This window comes from Heliangelus exortis, chromosome 1 (assembly GCF_036169615.1).
Source record: "Heliangelus exortis chromosome 1, bHelExo1.hap1, whole genome shotgun sequence".
Taxonomy (NCBI): Eukaryota; Metazoa; Chordata; class Aves; order Apodiformes; family Trochilidae; genus Heliangelus; species Heliangelus exortis.
In genome coordinates this window covers 188,636,376-188,660,944 of record NC_092422.1, presented here as the reverse complement: position 1 = coordinate 188,660,944, position 24,569 = coordinate 188,636,376, and the positions used below count along the sequence as shown (strand labels likewise).

General features: G+C 38.6%; 1 protein-coding gene across 1 annotated transcript in view; it reads left to right on the top strand.

Moving 5' to 3' along the window:
- Positions 1-19,107: 19,107 nt before the first annotated feature.
- The window catches only part of SEMA3A (semaphorin 3A), a 165,727-nt gene continuing 160,265 nt past the window's right edge, over positions 19,108-24,569 (top strand). Inside the window, exon 1 of the mRNA XM_071734053.1 lies at positions 19,108-19,350. Coding sequence (XP_071590154.1) covers positions 19,239-19,350 — 112 coding nt within the window. The 5' untranslated portion in view covers positions 19,108-19,238. The remainder of the gene's footprint in view (positions 19,351-24,569) is intronic.

The following is a 24,569-nucleotide window of genomic DNA, read 5'->3' as shown; positions in this document are numbered from 1 at the left end:
AAATCAGAACCTCAAATATTATAAACAAATTTTTTTGGACTTCCATTTTATTCATCAGTTTTAAATTCTCTAAAGTGACCAACAGCTTCTGACATGGTGTCCCAGAAATCTTCATTCCTTCCCATTGGGACCATCAGTCCCATTTATTTTGGCTATGCCATGCCCACAGTATCACTGTGTCAATTTACTGCAATTCTTATCCAAGTGACACTTTCTTAGGGGCAATGACCTTTTTAAATGTCTGTCCAAGCTGTGTAAAGATACTATCCTTTCTTTAATATATCACTTTGGAGTGACAGTTTCATCCAAAGCATGTAACTGCAGATAGTCTATTCTCACAAAATATTCTCACTTCATTTTCATGAAATGGTAACTTCTCTTGCTGGCATAGCATCAAACAAAGTTGTTATTTTCTCCTAACTATCCCTTTACTTTTATTTTTGCATTTGACATCCTATTAAAGTTTCCTTTTCTCTGTGGAACAAATAGTACCCCATATCAGATTCACTGGTAGCACTCCACGAGTCGATCATGCTTTATATCATTAAAAGAGTGACTCCATAGATTTGTATTAGTTTAGTTTTTAATTTTATTTATTTATTGGAGTTTCTTTGTTTGGTTGGTTTTTCTTGTTATTTTTTTTCATTTCAGCACCATTTTCTTTCTTACCTATATAATATTAGGGATAATATCAATTAATAGTTGTACTCTTCTAAACCTGTACTAAAACTGCTTAAAGTAACACTAGCTAATCTGTGGCAGAATTTGCTACGAAACCAGTTTCCACAAAAAGTAGAGCTCTTTTAGGTAAAAAACAAACAAAAAAAAAACCCCAAAAAACAAACAAAGAAACAATGAAAACCAACAAAAAAACCCCCTAACATTAGTACATATAGCTACATGTTTAGCTGCAGTATTTTCTGATAGATTCATCCCTAGGGAGTCAGCACTGTATTCTAACACAAGTCTATTTATCCTTGCCAATTTAAACAGTATCATCTGTGACTGCTTTCCTTCAAGGTGCTGATTTTCTTTTATCATTAGCATGACTTTATCAATCTTTCACTTAGTTCTAGCTCATGTGGTAATCCATGCCAATGTTCTTTATTTCCCTGTTCGTTCTGGGTGGTTATAAAACATTCTTTCCCTTCCTCTAAGATTTTTTTAGACCATAAAATGACTTTTACAAATCCTTTTGAATATATATTAATGTAACACCTTAGCAATGCCAGCTTGTTTTTATTAAATAAAATCCTAACTAGGACTGAACAGTCTCCCTTGAAAAGCTATTGGAAAATTCTGCTCCTACCATCCCATGCTGGTAACTTGGCTGATTTTTCACAGTGTTATCTCAAATGTAGCTCTGGCAGTGTCAATACACATCTAACCCAAGAGGTGATGAGTTTGTTCATGTGTTGACAATCCCACAATCTAGTAATAAACATTGTTCCACTACATAGTTGTCCAGACAGTTTTACTGTAGCTATTAAATCTTTCCCAGTTCTTTATCAGTTTGCAAGTGTTGGTTTTTATCTAAAAAAAAATCATTTCCATGTTCTCAAACAGTGGAAGGGTTTTCTGGATCCCCTTCTGATAGCAGTAAATAATGTCTGACTAATTCATTTTTAAAGGACAGAAAAAGAGTTGGAAAGAAGGACACGAAGCATCTTATTTCCATTGCTTAAGGTCAATGCCTTCTTTTGAGCAGACTGAAACTCATTTTTGGTTAGTGGTTTGTGTGGTTAGTGTGACACATGAACCAGTGCTGATCATTTTCAATCACAGTACTGTAAGTAGACTCTGCCAGAACCTTTCTTAGAACTTCCACAAAAAAAAAAAAGTTTTCTGCTTTTTAGCATAGTAGCTAGGAATTACTGGGTCTTAATAAATGCATCAGTTTCAGAACCTCTTTAAGCTTCTTTATGTACTTTTTTTGCACAGCTTGATTTAGGCAGCAAGATTAATCTCAAATGTTTCTGTATGATTTAGCACTGAGGCTGGACTTGATGATCTCAGAGGTCTTTGCCAGCCTCAATAATTCTGTGATTCTGTTACTGAGATGAATCTGGGAAACTTTTTGTTGCATCAGGCATTTTAGTGATGACTTCAGCTTTATTATAATCTGCACTTATACCTAGTCTCCACAGCATATGTTATGTCTGTTATAAAGAACCTGCATTATGCTTATTCAGATTTGGGCCACAATCTCTGTTTCTTTTCAAAACTCCATCAACTCAGAGCTATTGCTCATGGATGTCTAATGTTTTATTTTGGTTTTCTAAAGCAAAATATTACTTGGGCAGGTCTTAGTATTGTCTATAGCATAGATGTACAACTTGTGTTATATAAACCAGCTACATACAGCCTAACGAAATATATCATTAAGTTCCTGGCCCCTTTGTATGTTTTCTCTTTTCCTGGATAAGCTGAAAAAAGTCTGTGAGCTGGAAAGATTTCCCAGGTGATGCACTGGTCCAGGTCTCTACCTTTGTCAAGAGTCTTTTAGGTCAGATTCTGTCATATCTTTTAAGACATGCATTATAAATGTAATTATTACTTTAGAAGTCTTCTGTAAATCTATTTTTCTCAGGAAGGCCAGCTTTAATGAGGATGGACTGTGTTTTGGATCTACACTTGCATAATAAATCTGGTATTTGTGGGGCAACTGTGCAGTATATCTGGAGAATGGCTGTAGAGCACTGAGGCCTCTTACTGCTGTTCTTTTAGCTGCTGGTGCTACATCAGCTCAGTGGTGGCAGGGACATATATTCAGATGTACCCATGAAGACAGCAGGGGAAGCAGGTTTAGAGCATCATGAAAGTCACCTTCTTGAAAAATGTACTTTGTTTGGCACTATTCTTACAGTCTTGTCAGTGTAAATTTGATTTTTACTGCCACAAGGCAACGATGGGGGGAGAAAATTAGCCAAGACTTAGGAAATTAAACTGGATGAATTCAGACATCCTAAGTGATTATTCTGACAAATTTTAAAATGTTGTTTTTCTTCTATGCTTATACTGAATAATCCTCCTTCACTTTTTAAAGTTTTGCATAGTTGCTCAGATATATATGTTCAAATGACCTGTGAGTCTCACTGTGCAGGGTAGAAACATTTTATGTGAAACCACGTTAAGAACACCTCTCTCCTTATTTTACCAATTTATTCAGCTACTTTCTTCAGCTGTAACTGTACTGACTCATAGTTATTCCAGATTTCCTTGGCTCCAGTACTGCACATTGTACCTTTATGCTCACTAGATTTTGGATATTCATAAAATTAATACACAGACTATTCATGACAGCCTCAGAAGTTTCGTGGTGGTTGGGAGGAGGCCTCTACCATTACCTTCAAAAATTAGAAGTAATTGGATGAGTGGGTTATGTTTGATGGCACTATTTGTCACCTTTTTTTTTTTTTTTTCTGTTTTCAGGTATCTTTTCAGATATCTCAGCTCCTTATTGAGTCTACTATTCTTGCATGTGGCAGGTGCATTATTTCTTCTAAACAAAAATATTATCAACCTTGCTAATCTTGCCCTGTTGTACGTCCGTACCTCAGAGTCATTTTCAAAAGTAATTGGGAAGAATATCTGTTTGTTTCTCAAAGTAAAACTGTAAGACAGCTTTTACTCAAGCAGTCAGACTTCTGCAGTACCTGCCATTAAGAGCTCTTATTTTTAATTAAGGTGATACCTTAATAAATGTCACCTGACAGTAGTACCCTCCTTGCCATGTCTCCATAGAATCAGCAAACACTCCACACAGCTTTTGATGCCAGAGAGAGAATTATCACACCCACTTTATATACAAATAGCTAAAAGCTGAAATTCATCCAAAATTCTGTAACTCTTCTCTAACAAAAATAGGGATTACATTTCTATCACTACTGAAAGAACTTTTTTTGTTTTCAGATGCAGTTCAGGTTCCAAAGAGTATAGGTAGAACACAGACATATTACTTATTTTTGTGTTTTAACCACCTGCTTCCCCCAGCCCTGGAGACTGTTCACCTGTGGTCAGCAGAAAAATAAAGAAGAAATACAGAATGGCAGAAATACAGTAGAAATGGTGAATTTAGATATTTTATTTTTTCCCATGAAGTGATGAGACTCTTCATGTTCCAGAGACATTGGAAAAGGATGTTCACTTTTGAAAATTCAGTGAAATGCAGAATTAAGTCTGTGTGAAAGGTTCTTCATTTAAAAAAAAATAAATTAAAAAACCCAAAAACAGTTAAGCTAAGCTAGTATTGGGTAGGGAGTTTATAATGTATTGAAGAATGAAATCCTTTTAAGTAAATGGAAAGAAGCTGCATAGATAGAGCAGTGTAGACAGCAAATCTTGTCCCATTCACTTTGTTGTGTTCTGAATGCATCAGCTTCTGGTAATACAGTATCAGTCAGTTTCCATGCTTGTGCAGTTTTTGTTTTTCCTTTGACAATCAGTGTTATGACAGATTTTTTGTAGTGTGAACTGTTGTCCCAGAAAAAGCACTAGAAAATCCTTTAAATGGGAAACGCCATCTGCCTTGGCCAGATTCCTTAGCTGACCGACGGAGCTGTAACCCACATTATTGGCTGTTCTGAGTTCAAGTTTATGTCACTTATTTATCATCATTACCACATTAACCTCTCCTGTTCCACACACTGCTGATATTCCGGCTCATGTGCATAAGAAAGAGTTGCACCTGATATAGATGTGTCCTAACATAAACTGCTGAAATGAAATTATAGCATTTCCACTAACTCCCAACTGCTGTGAAGGAGGCAGAACCATGCTGTTCTCTCTAATATAATTTTCTCAGTTCCTTTTATCTGATACTAGCTGGGGTAGTAAAAATTCAGAATCAGAAGTGGATCACAGCCAGCCCTTCCACTTGTGCACAAGATAAGTATGCCATAAACCATGTCTCTTAAAGATATTTATCTCATGCAAGCAAATGAGTTCAAAGCCCTCCATTTACTGTTATAAGACTGCAGATATCTTCACTCAGGTCTTTTCTGGCTAAAGCTGGGCACTTGACAGGGATAGAAGTGGAGTTTGCAGTCCAATATAGTCCATGAATATTGGTGGTTTGTAAAATAATATATGACAGCTAATTAGACCCTCTTTCTGTTTTTTGTCTCATTCTTTCTCTAAGTACATATGAAGCACAGTATTAGCATCAGCCCTCTCCTTTAGAGGTAGGTATTCTGACATTGTGCTTTCCTCTGTTACCTGGAGACCTCTCAGGGACACAGGATGGTATAATATACATAATGCATTGGATTGAATTCAGAGCATTTCATGGGAAAGTCTCTTCATCTCTGTATCTCTGTGCCTCTCATCATTTGACTAGTTCAGATTTTTTTTCTCATGGAGAATGCACAAGACATAGTACAAATATCAACTCAAATGTTCACGCCATTACTAATCATAACATTCTCCGGGAACAGCTTCAATTTCTTTCCCCACCACATAAACAGCCTCTGAACTCAGGGAACTTCACTAGATTTGGGGGATTTTTATCAATTTCTTTCTCTTCTTTCTCCATTTTTTCCCTCATGCCTGCACTGAGATTTTCAATTAGAACTCTTTGTGCAAGGTGAATTGTATCTGTGAAGTGCTGCACTGACAAGAATATGGCTTTAGCAGGGAGTGGAGTTACTGTGCAGTGAAGGGAAAAGTGTGTACCCCATAGGTACTTTTTTGCACTGGTGACAGAAATACGAGTTCACACATTTTTACTACACGCTAATGATCAGCTGAGTGTTCACGCAGTCAGACGATGCATAACAACTCACACTACTTCAGCCCTACACCCCGAGCCTCAAAACACACAGCCTGATGAACAGAATTCAGAAGATTCATATTTCAGACAAAAATTCTCATTACCCAAGTGCTCAGCTACTTGTCCTGCTCCCCAGACTGCTTCCATCCATTCAGAGCTGTTTCTAGGTGGGAAATAATACTGTATTTCAAGTCTAATGTTAGGAGAACCTGCTACACTCCACTTAAAATCAACAAATACTCCTGATGGCCTTGCAGGTAACTCCATGCCCTAAAGCCTTCCATGTCTTGCTTCTACTTCAATCCAATTTTGAATAGGCCTTTGGATAGGCCATGAATGCAAAAAAAAAAAAAAAAAAAAAAAAAGCTTCACAGAAGATACCAAAAGTCCATGGAGAAAAATGTTCCCTGTAATTTCAGAAGCAGATCCTTCCTTACTTTTTCTACTTGCCCACCAAAAGCAGACAGGACATAATTTTAAGCCCACTGACTTTAAACCCACCAAAAATGCTGTCCAAAAGGTCATCAGAAGTGGCAGCTAACTATACTTGCCTACAAGTATAACATTCTAGGAAAGATGTTTTTCAGGACACCCATTATTTGAAATGTAGGCTCTTTTAATTAGTTTCAGAGGGAGTCACTCAAAATCAATACATGCTTATGAAGATGATGGTACATATTGCATGGGAGCAGATGTGTCAGAGGGGGCTATGTAACATATTTTTCAGCTGCCACCAAGAGCATGTTAATAATGTGATGTGTGCAAATTCAGTGTCTTCCTCAACTTAGCTGCTCAGTGGTTTTGCCTGTAACATGCTACGTACAACCATGATAATGTACAAGCAGGAAAAATGTTTGAAATAACAATAATAAAGGCAACACTAACAAAAATTATATTCCTTTAGGTAAGTTTATTCTAAATGCCAGAAAAAGAAAAGGAAGAACAACAATCACACACAGAAAAAATCTAGAATGTTTTAGCATAGGAATAAACATAAGGAAAAATTAAAAGGTCAAATGTGTGGGGATGAAACAGCACACAGAGAAAGCTTGCAAACTGTTTCTTAGTCTACAGACTTGAAAACAGCAGAGAGGAACATGTGGCAATTATGGGAGGATTTTTATTGCTTTAAAACAACAGTGTTTAATTGGCTTGACATAAACATTGAAGCATATCTCAACTATGAGCAAAACAGTGTACTCAATCATGTTACTTTTAATGGAAATAATCTTGAAAATAGGTTGCGCAAAGAGCATTTGTCATAACTGCTGGCCTAGCATGTCGTGCAAGCACAACTAGATAAATAAGGTAATGTGTCCTGCCACTTGTAACTTAATCCTCCAGTGTATTTCATTGGAAGGGCCTTAATTTTCATTCAAATGTCTCTGTCTTAATGAGAAGGAGACTTTGTTTGGCTGGAACACTGCTCAATTTCATGCAATAACAACAGCAACCATCTTAAAATTATCCTTTCCAGTAACTGAACTCTATAATATGTTACAAAAAGAAATATACAAACAAGGAGACATATTAAAGGTCTCTATCAAACTGGAGTTTGAAAGTTTTGTTTCAGGAGTTTTGAAAACGTGATCAGTGAAGAAATCTGGCTTTTGAGGCAGTTTCTGTTGCATATGCAAAATGTTGGAAGAGATTAGTGAAACAGGTTTTGCATTTTTCATGCTGTTTCCACAGGAGATGTGCTGAAAGCCGTAAAGATATGCTTCTTTCTCCAACTAATTTATTTCACATATACTATAATTTGCGGTCAATAAATCTAGGATGGATTTCCATGGTGAGGCATTGGTGTGGCAAGCAGAATGGATAACTTTATCCATGATGTGGTTGCGGTATTTTTATAATCAGTTTTGTAATGTGATATCACTGGAAAGTATCATCAACCAGTGTTCAATATTAAACAAAGTTTTCCAAAGCAACACATGCTATCTACTAATTCATGTCATCAGAGACATCTCTTATGGTGCAAGAGACTCATCTTGTGTGCACATGGCTTTCAAGGAGATGATAGCACAGAGAAATTTACTTTTACAGTTCAATATCTGGGCACTCCAGATGGAACATTTTACTGTAGCAGGCCATTTTAGCAAGAGAAAAATATCTCCTTCACCAGCCAGAGTTCTCTTGAATTTAGAAAAAAAACCTGTGAAAGAGTGGGAACTTCTTGAGCTCCTTAAGAAGAAATAATGACATCAAATTAACAATTGCAATAGAGAATATTAAAAAATTAATTTATTTCTTCTGCTTGATTATTTGTATGTTTAGCATCCTATAAAAAGCAAAATATTTAATTTCAGGATGAAATTTCCTTAGAAGTTATCTGCTAAAGAAAAAAAAATATGTGGAAATCCAGTAATTTAAACAATCCAGAGTTTAATAGTTATTAAAAATATCTTGCAGCTTAAACACCTATCAAATAGTCCACTAACACACAAAACTTTGAGAGCTGAAACCCAAGTCCTACATCGGGCTGTGTTAGTCATCAGACTTCAGTTTAGGCAAAGTCTGCTATTTTTCAAGTGTTTTCAGATGTCAGGAAGAGAAGGTTCAGGCTGCACAGCATTTGATAACCTGTTGCCCTAGATGCCTGTTTTTCCTGAAAGTCCTTCCTTAAAGTCTGAAGTGCGCTAAAGAACAAAAATTGGCTTTCCCTGATTCTGGATTGTACTGCCTGTCCTACTCATAACAAAATTTCAACACACATAGGCGCAAATCCAGCAAAGCATGTGCAGAATTTGGAACCCCTGAATAAGTCCAGTTAAGGATGGTAGGATGAACAGAGAAACTACTGAATTTCAGAGCAAAAATGCAGGATGAAACTGTATCCTCAAACACAGGACTGCAAACTTGAGAAGGGTACTCACTCAGCACTTGTCAAGAAGGATGCTGCTCTTCAGGTTATTCTCATAAATCATTATGGTGTCTGAAATTCATTGAACAGTTCATGAGAAATATATTTGCATATTATTTTCCTTTTCTTAAGCTTCTGTTTGTTTCTACTTTTATCTCCTGTGTGAGACTCTATTGAGTTGTGTACACAATGTTTTTCTACTTCAACAAAATCATTAGACTTGCATAGCCAAGCAGTGTATAGAGTGGAAACATTTTTAAAGGTCAAATCATAAAACTGTAAACACTGGAGGGAATTATCTCTAGGGAGTTATATCAAGTGTACCACTCCCTGAATGAAACCTTAATTGATGTCACTTGGTGACATCTTGAGCTGAAAGTTGATATAACGTTATGTAAGATATCAGAGTAAAATGCATTTTTTTTTGGATCAGATCTTAAGCCCAGCTTGTAGTATCACAGTTGGTCATTGTAAAAATGATTGTTATGTCACAAACAGAGGATTATGATGTCAGGTGGGGAATAAGGGCAGAAGCAGATAAATTTTTAAGAAACAACAGTGATTCTGTTTTAAAGCACTGTCTTCAGCAAGAAAGAATGAGAGAAAAGAAGTACAGGGAAATACAATAAACAGAAGAATGCTGGTTTCCAAAAAAGATATTTCATAGTTTTCCATAAGGTGACAGCTGCTTTTTCAAGCACCACATTCTGTTCTCTGTTACATCAGTGAATCCAGAGGAACAGCATTTGAATTGTTGCTTGGGATTGACATCAGGGTAACTGAGAGTAAAATTTGCCTTCAACACATTTTCTTGGAAATAGGACCCATTTATCCCCAGTGGAATAGAGAAGGGGGAATAACTACACATCATATGATGTCATGTATCATTCAACACTTTGGGAGAAAAATGGGGAGCAAGATTTGTTTGAAGTCTAGGATGCTGGGTTTTTTCCTCTTCATCTTCTTCCAAGTTTCACAATTTATTGTGAAACCTACATTTGCTGAACACCATATAGACCTTTTGAGCACCAGGGAGCTCTCTTAACAGTTGGTTTTGCCATCATAATAAAGCCTTTAAGGACAGTAATTCTAGGCTTTGGTACACCGTTCCCTGTTGTTAGCAACATCATGCAAGGAGTTTCAAGTTTCTTTAACAGCAGTTAAAAGGGACTGTTTAGAACAAAATTGTCATTGGTAAAGTCAGGACTGATGTGGAACACTGATTCAAATTGGCAAAGACTGGGCTTTTGTGTATCAGCTTTTGCATTTTCACATAAAGTCACCTTCTTGAAGTCACTCTGTTTTCCGTAACTTTGTCCCATGGAAGGGGGGAGGAGGAAAGTGAGGTTTCAAGCACTAAAAGCAAATGACATGTAGCTTCAGGACCTAAGTACTCGTGCACCAACCTGCTGTCTTCATTTGTATTCAACAGATGCTTTGTTTTTTCCCCCTCACTGCCTAGTCTGTACTGATCAGTATAAACAATGGAATTTTTTGTCTTTATGAACATATTCTTGTTCAGTTTCACTTGAAGGTAAACATGAAAAAAAGAAAAAAGAAAAAAAATTAAACGAAAGAAGGAAGAAAAGCAACCTTCCTAGACATATATTTATAGTTTATAAGATTGTTATGTAAAGCTTTAAGAAATACTCTGGAATTTGGCTGAGAGATTCATGAAACCAGAACATGATGCATATAAGAAACAAAAAACAACAACAACAACAAGAAAAACCTGAGGGATCCATCTGTGAGATATTGTGAAATGCCAGGGAAATGAGGATAGCTAATTATGCTAATTTTATGTTATACTACCCATACACAACATGTTTTGTCTCTGTGTATATATATAGATGGTGTGCATGTATAAGCCCAGTCTTTTTCCATTACTGTTTTGTTGTAAGATAAAATATGCTGTGATTACACTATTTTTGCATGTAAAGAATACCTGGCTTACTGGCATATGAATTTTTTCCTTCCAGGTCTAATCACAAATCACTAAGGTGTTGCTAAGTAGCTAATTCTGATCCAGAATTAAGAATTTCTGTTGTGGAAAATATTTACCAGCAGTACCAGCATCTTTGTCTTTCCTTCTCCTCTGGTACAGAGAACAGGGCAGGCTCTGAGAGGGCAGAAGGATGTAATACAGTGTCAGCAGATCTCCATTATCATATGATCTCCACCAAGGTGTCAGGCTGCCACGGTGGAATGCTCTTCCCCTCATGTGGCCATATGTTTCCTTTACCACTTTTACTACCTTTACCACTTCTACCACCTTTAGAACTGCACCATTCAAGCTGCTCCAGAGTGCTGAGAGCTGAAACTGCAGTTTCATCCACTGCTTGGACAGAAAAAAGGGGAAGATGGATTGCAACAGTTCAGACTTAGGCTTGGATGCTCTTTCACCAAGCTCAAGTGCTGGTGGCAAAAACTCATTGTAGAGTCAAGGATGCCTGTTTTATTACCTGATGCTCTTTGTTGTTCTTCTGTTGGTATGAATACACAAACATCAAAATAGTAAAGTATTTGAAGTATTTCTAGAATGCCTGAGAAACAGAAAACAGGCTGGGTTTTCAGTAATTTTCCTAGAGAACTGACCTAACGTTATATGTGTGCACGTGTGTTCAATCTACTTCTAAATTTCCACAGACAAGGTTTATGTGACTAACTGGTCCAGCTCCATTTTATCTTTGTTTTGGATTTCAGCACTTCAGGAGCCAGAAGGAATCCTTCTTTCTTGTTTACCTGCCTGAAATATCATGAACTACAATGTTCGAGAAACAAACAGGAAAAGAATGTAGTGGAAATCTTTTCTGAAATGGTTACAAATTCAGTCCAGACAAGGAAAATAAAATTCTCCCCTGCTGAAATCTGTACTCACTGGAGACTCAGAGAAGTAAAGAGAGTTAGCTAGTGCTTTCTTAGACTTGTTTTTCTTTGAATTCCAACCTCTCCTCTTCTAGCACAGACTTCTATATATTGCTGACTCTAAAAGCATTCACAGAGGTTAAATTATTGAAAGTTCAACCAAGTTTTCCTAAGCTATCACAGTTTATCTACTGTTCCTAGTTTCCAGAGACTGAGTAGTGGTTAAATAGCTATCAGCTTTGGCATCAGAAGCCATAAACTGACTCCTCAGCCCCTACATTTTGTGTGATATTGTTTGATCTTCCAAAGACGATTTGCACCCACACATTCTGTTCAATAAAATCAGACTTGTAATTTTACAAGACAAACTTGTAATTTGTCTATGAAAAAGCCCATTCTAATTAAAAAGTTTTTCAGTCTAGAAAGTCAATAGGGCAGATGTATGATGTTGACACTCAGTGGTTACAGTTTTGTTGGTCTAATATCTTTGTCATATACTAATTAGCCACTCAGCACATGGGAAAGAGAGAGAAGAAAAAAGGTCCAGAAAAGTACAATTATCACTGCAGATTTTACATACACTTTCAGTTTAAGGTTTGCTTCAATTCACCTGAAATAAAAAGCCTGTGATGAATGAGTGGCACAGAAGATAGGGTTGTGTCTTTCAAGTCTTTGACAGTTGGCAGTAAATGTTACAAAGCAAAACTACATAGGGCTAAAAGGCTGGCCATGATGGATCCCAGATACAATAGAACTGAGGATTTTCTGCATATAAAGTGATAAGGGAGGACTTTTAGGGCTGACAGGAGTGACTTGCATACTATGACAAATGAAGAGGTGAGGATGAGACTGCTGGCATACTACGTGAGAAGTGAGGGATCAATTTCTTGTCATGTTAATGTCTCAGTGTGTGGCCCCTAGCAAATCCCTGAGGATCAGACCTTGAAAGGTATACAGGGCACTAAAGACACAAATCAGAACATAAGGGGACTTTCAAAGATAAGTAGGAGATCCTGAAAACTATATTTTCATATTGATCCATGCCTTACTTTTCTGAGTTGTAGAATTTTCTTGGGGTTTGTTCATGAAAATATTTTATATATTGTCAGTAGTTCCAATTTTGAAAAAATATGCATGATAAAAGCTGAAATTGGGTTTGAATGCTGTAGTTACTTAATCTGTAATGCATTTGTGAGTAATACACCTTGCAAGCTGTCTCTTCAGCTACCAATGGGGACAAGGACAGGATGGTTTATCATCTATCTTTTCAGAGATCCACCAACAATTAAATCTCTTGTCTTAGATTAACAAGTCATTCTGCAGCTTGTCATCTGGGAACAGATCTTCCGGCTAGATTAGATTTTTCTCAACAAAGTGAAAAAAGTCAGGCCTGGAACAGGATTTAAGGAGCCAAAAGTGTCCTGGCTGCAGTTGTTTTTCCCCTTTATAATTATTTTACTTAAATTGTCTTTTCTCTGAAGAATTAGAGCATAAAATATTTCTTTGCATTTCCTGCATCTCCTGTAAAAAACATGTCCTTGCCAGCATTTCCTCAGGCCCAACAGCAAACAAACATAAGCAATCAGAGGTATGGAAGTCTCTGTACTTGCAAGCTAATAGAGCTGGAAGTTTTGTTCAATTTGGATGAGTACCCCAGAGCTAATCCATTGGAAACAGAAGCTACTGACCCATTCTAAGACCATTCTAATTCTTATTAATGCCCCAAGCCTGGTATTGAGCTATGAAGGTGGGCTTCTTAACATAGGTCTAGGTATCACAGTTGGTATACATTTGTATATGAGATGAACATCAGGCAGCAGAGGCCAAGAGAATAAATAAGGTTTGTTTAGGTTTGAAGAGCAATCTGAAAATGCTGCTGTTCAGACAGGCATATAACCTCTCCACAGAACAGGATGCAAAGAATATTTTTGAAAAAGTTGATGAGGTGTTTAATAGACCTGAAAGCATTGTGAATAAAACACATCATACTGATACAGATCCCATTATGCTGCCAAAAGTACAAGCATCACATGTAGTACAGTCTCATTAGTCCTGAGAAATGAAAGAAAAGTTGATGGTGAAAAGATGGTAAGATGCTGTGTTATTGAGAGAACACAGACACTAACTGGCACAGTTAGAAACTCAATCACATACAGTAATAAATGTTACAGATGTGTGTGGATTCAGGAGATTTAAATAAGGCTACCAAATGCACCATAGCCCAAGGGAGTGCTGGGGGAAGACATGTCTAGACTGACAAACTACAAGAATATTTCCAGGTCTAGATGCAACCCTGTGATTTTGCCAACTCCAGCCTGACAAAATGTTAAACTTTACACCTTAAACTCCCATTTGCTGATGCATATTTAAATAATTTTTTTCTGTGATTGCTTCATAATTTAAAAAGTGACACTCCACAGAATCTTAAATCTTTTAAAATGCAGGTGAAAGCAGCTATTTATAACCTCTCGAGCTAATGTGATAATCATCATCAACAGTGTAAAAATAACAGTTGAAATCCAGCTCAGCAGGTCTGGATATCAGAAGCACTTTTCTTCCCTGTATAAGCCTTTTACAGATTTCTTTTTTTTTTTTTCTTCAGCAAGAATGAGAGAAGAATAATTGTGTCAGTATTAAGATGTATGTTAAATAAGTTCCAGGTTTAGATTTCTGTCTTATACAAGCAAAAGACTTGAACCTAGAGGTGGATCTTCTTGACATGTTGCCTTCAGAAGTGAGGCCAACATAGAATCATAGAATGTTAGGTTGGAAGAGACCTCAAGGATCATCTGGTACAACCCTTCTAATGTTATTGTTCATATGATATGTCTCAGCACCTTGTCAAGCTGAGACTTAAAACTTTCCAACCACTTTCCACCACTTCCCCTGGGAGAACGTTCCAGTGTTTGACTGTCCTCATAGTGAAAAATTTTCCTCTTATATTCAAATAGAATCTCCCCAGGAGCAACTTGTGCCCATTGCCCCTTGTCCATGTGACTCCTCATAAACAGGGAGTCTCCATCTTCTTTGTAGCTGCCCTTTAAGTACTGGAACATTGTAATAAGCTCTCCCCTAAGTCTCCTCTTCTCAAGGCTGAACAGACCCAGTTTTCTCAGCCTCTCTTTGTATGGCAGGTGCTCTAGTCCTCTGATCATCCTTGTGTCTCTTCTCTGGACTCGATCCAGCCTGTCTGCAACTATTTTGTACAGTGGGGACCAAAACTGGATGCAACACTCCAGGTGCAGTCTGATAAGTGCCAAATAAAGCAGGATGATGACTTCTTTGTCTCTGCTGGTGATGCCCTTGTTGATGCAACCCAGCATTCTGTTGGCTTTCTTTGCTGCTGCACCCAAACATCCAAAATTCTTCTTCACTGCCGGTTTTACTCACATCACAATTCCTTCTTCTCCATTCCCTAGTGTATGAACTGCATCTGCATGAAAAAACAACACTTTTCATATTCCCACAAGCATTATTTTTAAACATTCTTTTTCATCATATTTCTAGTGTGTCCTCACGCAACATTTGTAGCAACCCAAATGAGAGAGTGGCAGTCTGTGACATAAAAGCAAAATGCAGCAGCTGATGTCTGGATCTTCTTAAATGGGATTTTCCTTCTGAAGTCAATGTACTGTGAAACCTGCGTCCTGGGATTCTCACATACCGCAGGACAAATGCACTTATAATTGGGCTCTAGAATGAGCCTCTGTTAGTTATTCTAAAGTGTGTAACAAGTATCATTATGTATACAGTTGGAGCAATTTCAAAGGGGCCCTTTGCAGAACTGTAAATATTCTGCTTATCATGCAATTCACCTGCTATGGGAGAAAATAGCAGGGACTGTATCTGAGTTAAGATTTCACATTTCCTACAGAAGTGTATTCTCTAGGGAGGTTTTTAGCAATCAGATGCAGTCAAAGGGTTTATTTTTCTCTAATTTTTACCAGAAACCCAAGAAATCTTCCCGTTAAACATTACTGGATTAGTAATGCATATAAAAAACAGATTCTGGTAATTCCTGCATAGTTGTGAGAAGGACCTGATCCTGTCAACATAACAAGTAATGATTCATCTGAAACATCAGGAACAACTCCATACATAAGGATGTCTTTAAAGCACACTGAAGACTTTCTTAGAGCAGTTAAACTTTCAAGAGCTGCTAAGTATAAAAATCACTCAGTAGCAAGAACATCTGAAGTAATCACAACTCAAGTAATACTGTTTCTAAGTAATGAGAAGCACCAAATCATGACTACTTGTAAGGGACTAAAGGAATAATTCTGCGTGATGGGTCAACAGCACAAGCCCAGACATCCAATTATAACCAGTAGGATCTAGGAATCTGAAGTTGCTGCACATATTGAAAGATGGTATAAAACCTCCAAATCATAATGCCACACAGCATGACACCAGAAATGTTAAACAGAGACAACAAATGCTTGCCTGGGTTTTGAGATCCAAAACATTATATAGAAGGTCATGTAAATGCCATCACAGAAAAAAAAATAAAATCTGCAAGAAATATCGGAAATGATGCAGAAGAACTGTTATTCCTTTTGAACTCTCTGAGCAATAATGGAATAATTAATCTAAAAACTGTGGTCTTTTTTTTTTTTTTCATGGGAGAAGGGTTTTATTTTAAGAACTGAGGAAAGTTTGGATTTTACTTTTCCCTTCTTTCTCTAAGCTCGGCAGCTAGATCACTTTCAAAAGGCTAATGAAAAAAGGTGAATATATTGTCATCTGAAAGTGTGTTGTTGCCCACCCTAAATTCCCAGAGTTGACGTTTCTGGCACTTGCAGTAGGAGCATTGGCCAAATCATTCCTTCCAAGAAGTGCCCAGTTTTGCCTTGGCAGAGCAACATATGGCAATGGGTGTCTTTGAGATATAAAGCCTCTTCAAGCACCACTGAAGTGCTGCCATTGCCCCTCTCCTTATAAGGGGGTGTAGCATATGCTGTCCTGACTAGCTGATTAGCACTACTTACAGCTAAATAGCAGAAGGACATCCCACAGGATCAGTTCTTACCCTTTTCTGTCTTTTTACACTGGCACATCCTACAGAGGAAGACAAAACATGAGGGGTGTCTCACATCAAGGATGCAAAAATTATCTCTCACCTCTTCTGAAATGATGCTGAATTTTATTTCTCAGACGTGATCTTGGATAAATTAATACTCATTGTCTAATCCATATGTTTTCTGGGAAAAATATATATTGACTAGAGGCCATGATTTATTTCTTTGGTTGCTATAAAATAGTCTGGAGTGTTACATATTCATTCTGTGTGAGAAAGAAATAAATTTAGCTTCATACACTCTTTTCCTTTTAATAAAAAAAGTAGTTGTGCCTTCTTTACACAGCTATAGTTAAACTGAGTGTAACAACATCATTGTGAACTGATGTGCTTTATAAAGTCCTGAATATGGTGCATCTTTTGTGTTTTCTCTCTAATTGTTTGCTCAGTACAAAAGGATAGTTCATTAGGCCAATTCTCCAAATAATCTCAAAGTGACATGAATTCCTTTGCAGAGTGAATGTCTGTAGCAAGTAATCCCTGGAAAACAGACAGGCGCCTCTTGTCATTTTGGAGCTCTAATCCACTGCCTGGAGCATGAAAATGCTCAGGATAACAAGTGTGGGAATGACCAAAAGCAACATTATTTTTGGATTTTATTTTCTTAACAATGCTGCTGATCAATAGAATTGCTTAATCTGGCAGATACAATGGCACAGGATTAATGAATTAAGCTTGGGAAGCAGAAGAATTTGTTAAAGCAGAGAGGGGAAAAGACCCTTCTTTTCCACTGGTGTGTGAATATTAAGCAATGAAAGCAGCAATGACAGAATTTTAGCCTGTGCTTTACCATAGCACCAACTCTTGCTCTGCACGAGTCTTTAATTAGAACCACACTGACACCCGCATTTTCAACTATGAACTTCAGTTTCAAAGTTAAGACTATCTCCTAGATGCTGGTTTAGTCACTAGATCTGATCACAGAAAAGAAATGCTGTGTTCTCTAAAACTGGACTGTAGTGTGGTCATTGTCAGTAGGACTAGGTAACTGGTTGTTAACCCACAGTAAATCATGGTAAAAGGAAGGAAGAGATCTCACTGAAACACCATAGACTCTGTCACCACAGAGCACTCACAGACTTTTTTTCTAGAAAAGTATAAAACTAACTAAAGAGGGGTCATCACACTTTTTTTGATGATGCCAGTATTTTACACAGGTTGATTGCCAGTGTTTCTGCCAACATTGCATTAGGAATATAATACAGGACACATATCTTTGTAAGATATTACATTCCAAAATGTAATTCATTTTGTATTCAGCACAGCACAGAAAATTTAATAAACCATCACTCACTAGAAGGGGGTTGATCTGATGTGTGGGAAGGGAGAGCTTAGATTTGCTTATATGTTTGTATTTACAGCTCCTTGACGTTTAGAAGACCTCTGGGGATGTTGTGTGTCCTTTTGTTTAAACAAACAAACAAAAATCTTTATCTGGTTTCACTACATAAAAATGTAAGATTATAATTAACACACAGCCCTAGAAATTGGAAGGTTTGGAACGTTTTTAACTTACAAGAACACTTCAGAGAATAATCCATTGAAATTTATAAGCCCCTCTAGACTTGTACATGTCTTGAACTGATTGCTGAAGTGGGCTTTACTAGGAATTTCTCTTGCTGAATTGGAGTAGTGCAGGAGGTGGGGAAGGCGGGAGGGTTAGAGCAACCTTCCCTAACAAGGCTTTAAAAGCTTCAGTGGTAAAGTTATGCTGATGGAAGACTCTACTTGTTTTTAACCAGGAGCAACCTGAAGAAGATTGCGTTATGGGCAGGAGATGTTATTTACGTGGGTAGCAACACCGAGGATTGTGTTGTGCTGTTGTTTTGAAAGGGGGCCGTACATCTTTTAATTAGAATCATAAAATGAAAAAAAAAAAAAAAAAAAAAAAAAAAAAAAAAAAAAAAAAAGCAAGCCCAAACCTGGACAATGACACAGAATAACTGGTGAAATCTATAGCTCCGTTCCTTTACCAAGCTCGGTGGAGGTTTCTGTGTCCGTGTCCGTGTCCCCCACGTTCCCCGTCCCCCCTCCCCCCCCTCATCTCTGCCGCGATGTGTTTTTCTTTTTTTTTTTTTCCCCCTGCATGCTGGTGTGACAGCAGGGAAGGGGGGTGGGGGGTGTCGAGCTTCCCTGCGCTCCCATTGTCAGCCGCTCTCGGGAGAACCAGTGTCCCCCGTGTCTCTGCTCCATGTGCGCGGGGAGCGCGGGGCCGCCGTCGCTCCCGCTCCCGCTCCCGCCCCCGCCGCCCGAGTCCCGCCCGCCCCCGCCGCGCCGGGAGCGCTCGGCCGGCCAGCCCCGGCCCGGCCCGGCCCCGGTCCCGGCCCCTGCCCCTGCCCCTGCCCCCGGCCCGCCGCCGCCGTCCGCATCATGCCGCCCCCCCGCCCGCACGCCACTCGCGCCCGGGGGCTGCCTCCTTTTCCGGCCCGCGGCGTGTGCGTGAGAGGGGCTTGAAGTTGCCCCGGCGGCGGCGGCGAGGCGGGGGGCCGGGGCGGCTGGCGGCGGCGGTGGGGCGCGGCGGGGCGCGGCGGGGCGCGGAGCCCACCCCCATCACCTGTTACCTCCGCTCCCCAGGTTGCCTGAAGTTCCCCGGCGGCGCCCGGCAGGACGGGGAGCGCCGCGGCTCCGGCTCGCAGGGACCCTACAGTGGCTGCTGCAGCATGGGCTGGCTCAGGGGGATTGCCTTGCTTTCCTTGGGAGTATTACTAGCAGGAAGAGTGAACTGCCAACATGTGAAGAATAATGTGCCAAGGCTCAAATTATCTTATAAAGGTAAGTCTGTTGTTCTCTGTTATTCTCCGTTTTCCTCAAAACCTCTCCTCCTTGCCCCGTCGGTCCCCCCCACCATCTCCCTTCCCACCTTCCTCTCTCTTCTTCCTTATCTTCCAAAGGGGAAATTGGCTTTAGGAAAAAAAAAATTGAAAAAAATACTTAAAAAGCCACTCTATCCTACGGTCTGTACCACGCAGTTTAAACACAGACAAAGAAGAGTTAGTTGCATTTGCAGACAAGGACTCCGGATCGTGCTGATCTGTGGAAGAGTATTTTTCAGTCCTGTGCTATTTCACTGGACTTTACTCTTTAAAACGATGAGACGTGTTTGGCCACCCATCTAATCTCGCCCGTGCTGGGCATGTAATGCAGCCGCAATACCAGACCTGTTTCAAACAGCAAGGAATAGATGAAGATTTATATTTTCTTTTTTTTTTTTTTTTTTAAGGCATGAAGTAGTTAATTTTCAAGTCATGAATATTCAGTTTGTACAAATCTGACAATCAGATGCCTAACATAAGCAGTAGATGGTGGGTTTGCCAAGAAAGTATAAACTGAAAGGAACAGATCAGTCCAGAAAAGGAGGAAAGGACTGTTATGCACTAGAAAATGCTGCCTATGGATGTTTAATGCAGTACAATTTATTTGAACTGGGATTGTTTTCAGTGTAGTCTGATGCATTTCATTAGGGATCAGAGGCAAGGTGTAATTGAAGAATGAGAGCTGTGAGATTGCGTTTACATTTGAAATTGTGTTATGCCATTCACACTGCAATTGTCAGTAATTAACTTTTGTATAACATTGCCAGTATTAAAGGAAGACTGAAGCAGGTAGTCTCTTTGTCAGCATAGTTCCTCTCTGAGTACGTTTTCAGAAGAATTCACCAGATCTGGAGGATGGGCAACTAGGAAAGAAGTTTAAAATGCTAAGAGCTGTAGAGTATGATTTCTAAAAGGGAGATCTCTACATCTGTGTATATACATGTCTCTCTCAAGAGCTGCCTTCTCATAATTCTCAGATTATTAAACGCTGAGAGAAGGAGCAGTGACTACGGTTCTGAAAGAAGGGAGGAAAAGTAACACTGATTGTACTGTGTAAAAAAAGAGAACATGTGTGTGCATGCCTGGTCATAGATGTCAATCCCAGTTTGCAGTATAGTGTCAATACATCTCTTGCCAGTAGAAATCTGCTTTCCAATTATTTTCATCTCTGTGCTGCTGCAAATGAGAGGGGGAAAAGTCCTCTCTGATACAAGGCAGACATCATTTTTGCACTCAAGATAAAAAAAACAACACCTGCAAAACTTGGATGCACTGTATGGAATAAGTGTGTGTGCAAGGTTTTATTAAAGAACACATATATGCATATTCATGTGTATTTAAACTTGAAAAGAAATGTATGAAAAGAACAGTTTGAGGTTCAGAATCTGTTAATTCAGTTTTCATACAGAAAGCCATTTGTATTTAACACAAAATTCATTATTTTGAATAAGAGTCTGAAGAACGCTTCTACCATAACTACATGTCATGTCAGAAAACTCATTAAAAACCTCTTAATTGCTTCCAAACTTTCATAATCATACTGAAACTCAGATTAGTGTATAGAAACATAAATGCTATAAAAATATCCTGTAAAGGGTTTTAACGGCTAATTAATTATTGTTTATTATTTTTCACCCTTTTAAAATTTATTGATGGCTCAAGCCTGCTGCCCCTACTTATACTGACTGAATTAAAATCTGGTTTTCTTCTATTTTTTTTCTCTGTTCTTGTTTTACCTTTTTTTACTGCTTTTTTGGTACCATGCCAGTATACAGTTTAACAACATTTTGCTACTCTGCTGCTTGGTTGTTGTCCAGTTCTGCTCTTGCTGGAAGAAAAGGTCTCATTTTCATTTCTTAAGTACATCAGACATCAGATTTTAATATACAAGGAATCCTGTAGCAGCAAAACAGGAAGCAAAAAGGAACACTGAAACCGTTTTTATGATTGGCAGATCATTGTAAAAAGAAAATTATTTCAAATGCTGAGAAACCCTATTTCCCATGTTGCAAAGAAAGTGAACGCATAGTTAATTCAAAGCAAGTTAAAGTCTGAAGACTTGCAGGAATTCACATGCTAGCCTTTGATTCATCTGTACTCTTAATCACATATTTGACTTAAAACATGTGTAGCCCTAAAAATCAGATCAGGCTACTCAGAGGCTTGTTGTTAAGTACCAGTGTAAATGCTTGGCCAGGTCAAGAGGAGCGTGTTGCCTGTGCTGCTCCATTGATCTCCAAGGATGGGGATATCATTATTAGTCAGGGAAACTAAGCCTTATCATCTGGTGCTTTTCGAGACAAATTTTGCTTCCAGTACAGCATGCTATGCACATAACAATGTTAACACCTTGCCTAGGAACAGTCTTAAGAACTGAAGGTAGTGAAAATATGTCTTTCAGGCACAGACTGAATACCTTACATGCTAGTATGTATCTCTCAGGGTATTCCTCATCACTGTATGTCTGTATGATACTGTGTGATTAATTTCTGTTCAAACTATTTGCAGTTCTGAAAAGCTACCCAGTTACTTACCAGTTCTACTCCTCCATGAAGAAACGCAATCGAGTAAAATAAACTTACGATATTTAAAAAAACCCACAACATAAAAGGCAAAAAGAATGATCTAAGTGACTTGCCCTTTCTCTGGCTGTCATTGTGCTTTCTTTTAACATGCATGCTTGTTTTTAGCCTAAACAAATACCTTGGAGCTAATTGTTGGTGCTTTATTTCAAAAGGAATCAAGGATGTATTTTAACTTCTTGTTTTTCTCAACTAATTAGATGTCAAACATGGTTAAAAAGCTTAGGCAGTTGCTTTACAAGTTAGCAAAATGAGTCATGAAGGGTTAAATCCCTGCCAACCATGATTTCCTATGGTCACTTGTTTTCAAAGGTCCAGTATTAGCTTTGCCATTTCCCAGGTTGCTGGACAGGAGTTTCGATAAACTTCTATTCTTGCTTCCTTTTAACTTTGTGTCACTGAGGCTTGCAGAAGATTAGAAGCATCCTATGGGGCATGTTACGGATAGGAAGAGGAAGGGAAAGTGTATAAATGCATATATTAAGGTCACATCTGTGGTCTGAAAAGGTTCTTTATGTTTGTTGTAAAACAGAGGACTGGTTATTTGGTTTATATCATCTTGATTTTGATGGCATATTAAAGGAAAGAAATTTCATGAGAACATACGGGAAATCCTTGTCCAGCTGGAATCTGTGGTGAAGTTCCTGTTCAGGAGCAGGTAGCATCAGGGTATTGTTCTGTACCCTTTTAAAATTTCCAGGTATTTCCATCTTAGTGTAAAGGTTGGAAAGGTTTGGTGCAGATATTTATCTCCTTATTTCAGTCAAAGGGAATTAATATGATTAAAGGCCTCATGCAAAGTTCATTGAAGTCAGTAAGTTCTGGATCATAGCCTAAATGTGGTAAAACCAGCCATAAAGCAGAAAGCTCAAGTTGAGCCCTTCAGACTCTGAGCTCCTCTTTTTGTGTTCGTTCTTATTGTAAGAGTAACAAGAAATGTCATATGTCAAAAGTAAAGGAATCTTTCTTTAAAGGATGTAGGGAGCTTTGTTGTTGGGTTTTGTGGGTTTGTTTTTTCATTCTCATTGGCTTCAATTTTGATGTCAGTTGTAAGTCTCTATGTTGTGTCACTTGGTCACAGATTCTGTTCAGAAAACCTCTGTTGAGCCCAGAGTTCTCAGAAAGATGGTGATAAAGCTGAGTGTGTAAAGTTTAAAACAATAAATACAGCCTTAACTACAGATGAATTTCTTGTATCATTTATTTTTACCTATTTTCTTTTGGTGTCCTCTGTATGGGGAGGTAAGGGCACAAACAGATCAAACCAGCTACAGTGACCTTTAAATATAAACACACAATCCTCCCCCCAAAAAAGAATGTTTCCATTTATGATTCTCTGGTTTACAGATTTTTCCTAAGGCAACCCTGATTTTTGTCTCCACACGAATAAATCTTGTGAAACCAACTTTCTCAAACCCATCTGCCGGATCCCATTTGTCTATAGAAAATTACTAAATGCTCTGAGTATGTTTTGTAAGAATACATGTGTGGTTCTTCTGTGTTGCTCAATTGGATACATATTACTTAAAAATAAGTAACTGGAAAAGCATTGCGCTCAGATTTAGCTCTATTACTCTCTGGCTCCAATTCAAGCCATATTAAAATTGTGCCTTGTTTGAGTTGATAGTGAGAACTACTCCATCCATGATGTGCAGTTGACTTACAGTTTTAGAGGATGGATTTTTATATGGATGAAATTTTGGCTATAGTGAAAGCAATGGCAAAATTTCTGTCAGTTTCAATCAGTCAAGCATGCCGGGACAGGGGAGGACTGACACCACACTCAATTACCTGGATGTATGCTAGTGTGAATATGATACCTGGTCTGTAGTTTGTTGACCCAGTCTGTCTGTAGTTGATGACCTGCCAGCAGGTTTGATTGGGGTTTTTCCTTTCCATCAAACTCTATAACTCACAATTCAATACCTTCACAAATATTGGGAAAGCAGGACAAAGTGGGAGAAGGGAAGGGGGAGAGAAATATTGGCAAGGGATCCTGTCTCTCTTGAGTTGGGACCAGTATTAGAGTTTGTCTCGGATTTCAAGGTATCTGCTTAAAAAACTTCTTTTACTTAAACTCTGTTGTAAGAGTACTGATTGAGAGAAAAGCCTTTTTAATGTGCCTGAAAAGGAGAAAAGAGCAGACCAGACTTAGTACAAATACTGAGATTGTAAAGGAAGGCAAGCTGGTGATTTTTGCAGGCTGGGCATGGGTTTTTAACACTCTTCAGCTTCCACCATTCCTGATGGCATTTCTGCATGGCTCTGGCACTCTCAGACCTCACCATGCAGTCAGTGCAGGAGGCTGGGTGACAGTGAAGATGCTATTCAGCCTTTTGCATTTTTTTTGGCCTCCAAATGACCAGTCCTTCAGAGAAGATTTGTGTGTTGATCTTTCTAATGTTGGTTGAGTGGGGTCTTCAAGAGACACAAGAGCTGTCAGCGGAGATGGTAGGACTACCCTGCCTGCCTCTGACATGCTCCACAGGCTGACAGGAGAGAGGAGCTGATGAAGGAAGTGCCTAGACTCAGATCTTGCCTATATAGGGAAATTTTCAGCTAGCTAATTAGGGCCTGAGACAGGCAGTGTAATTGG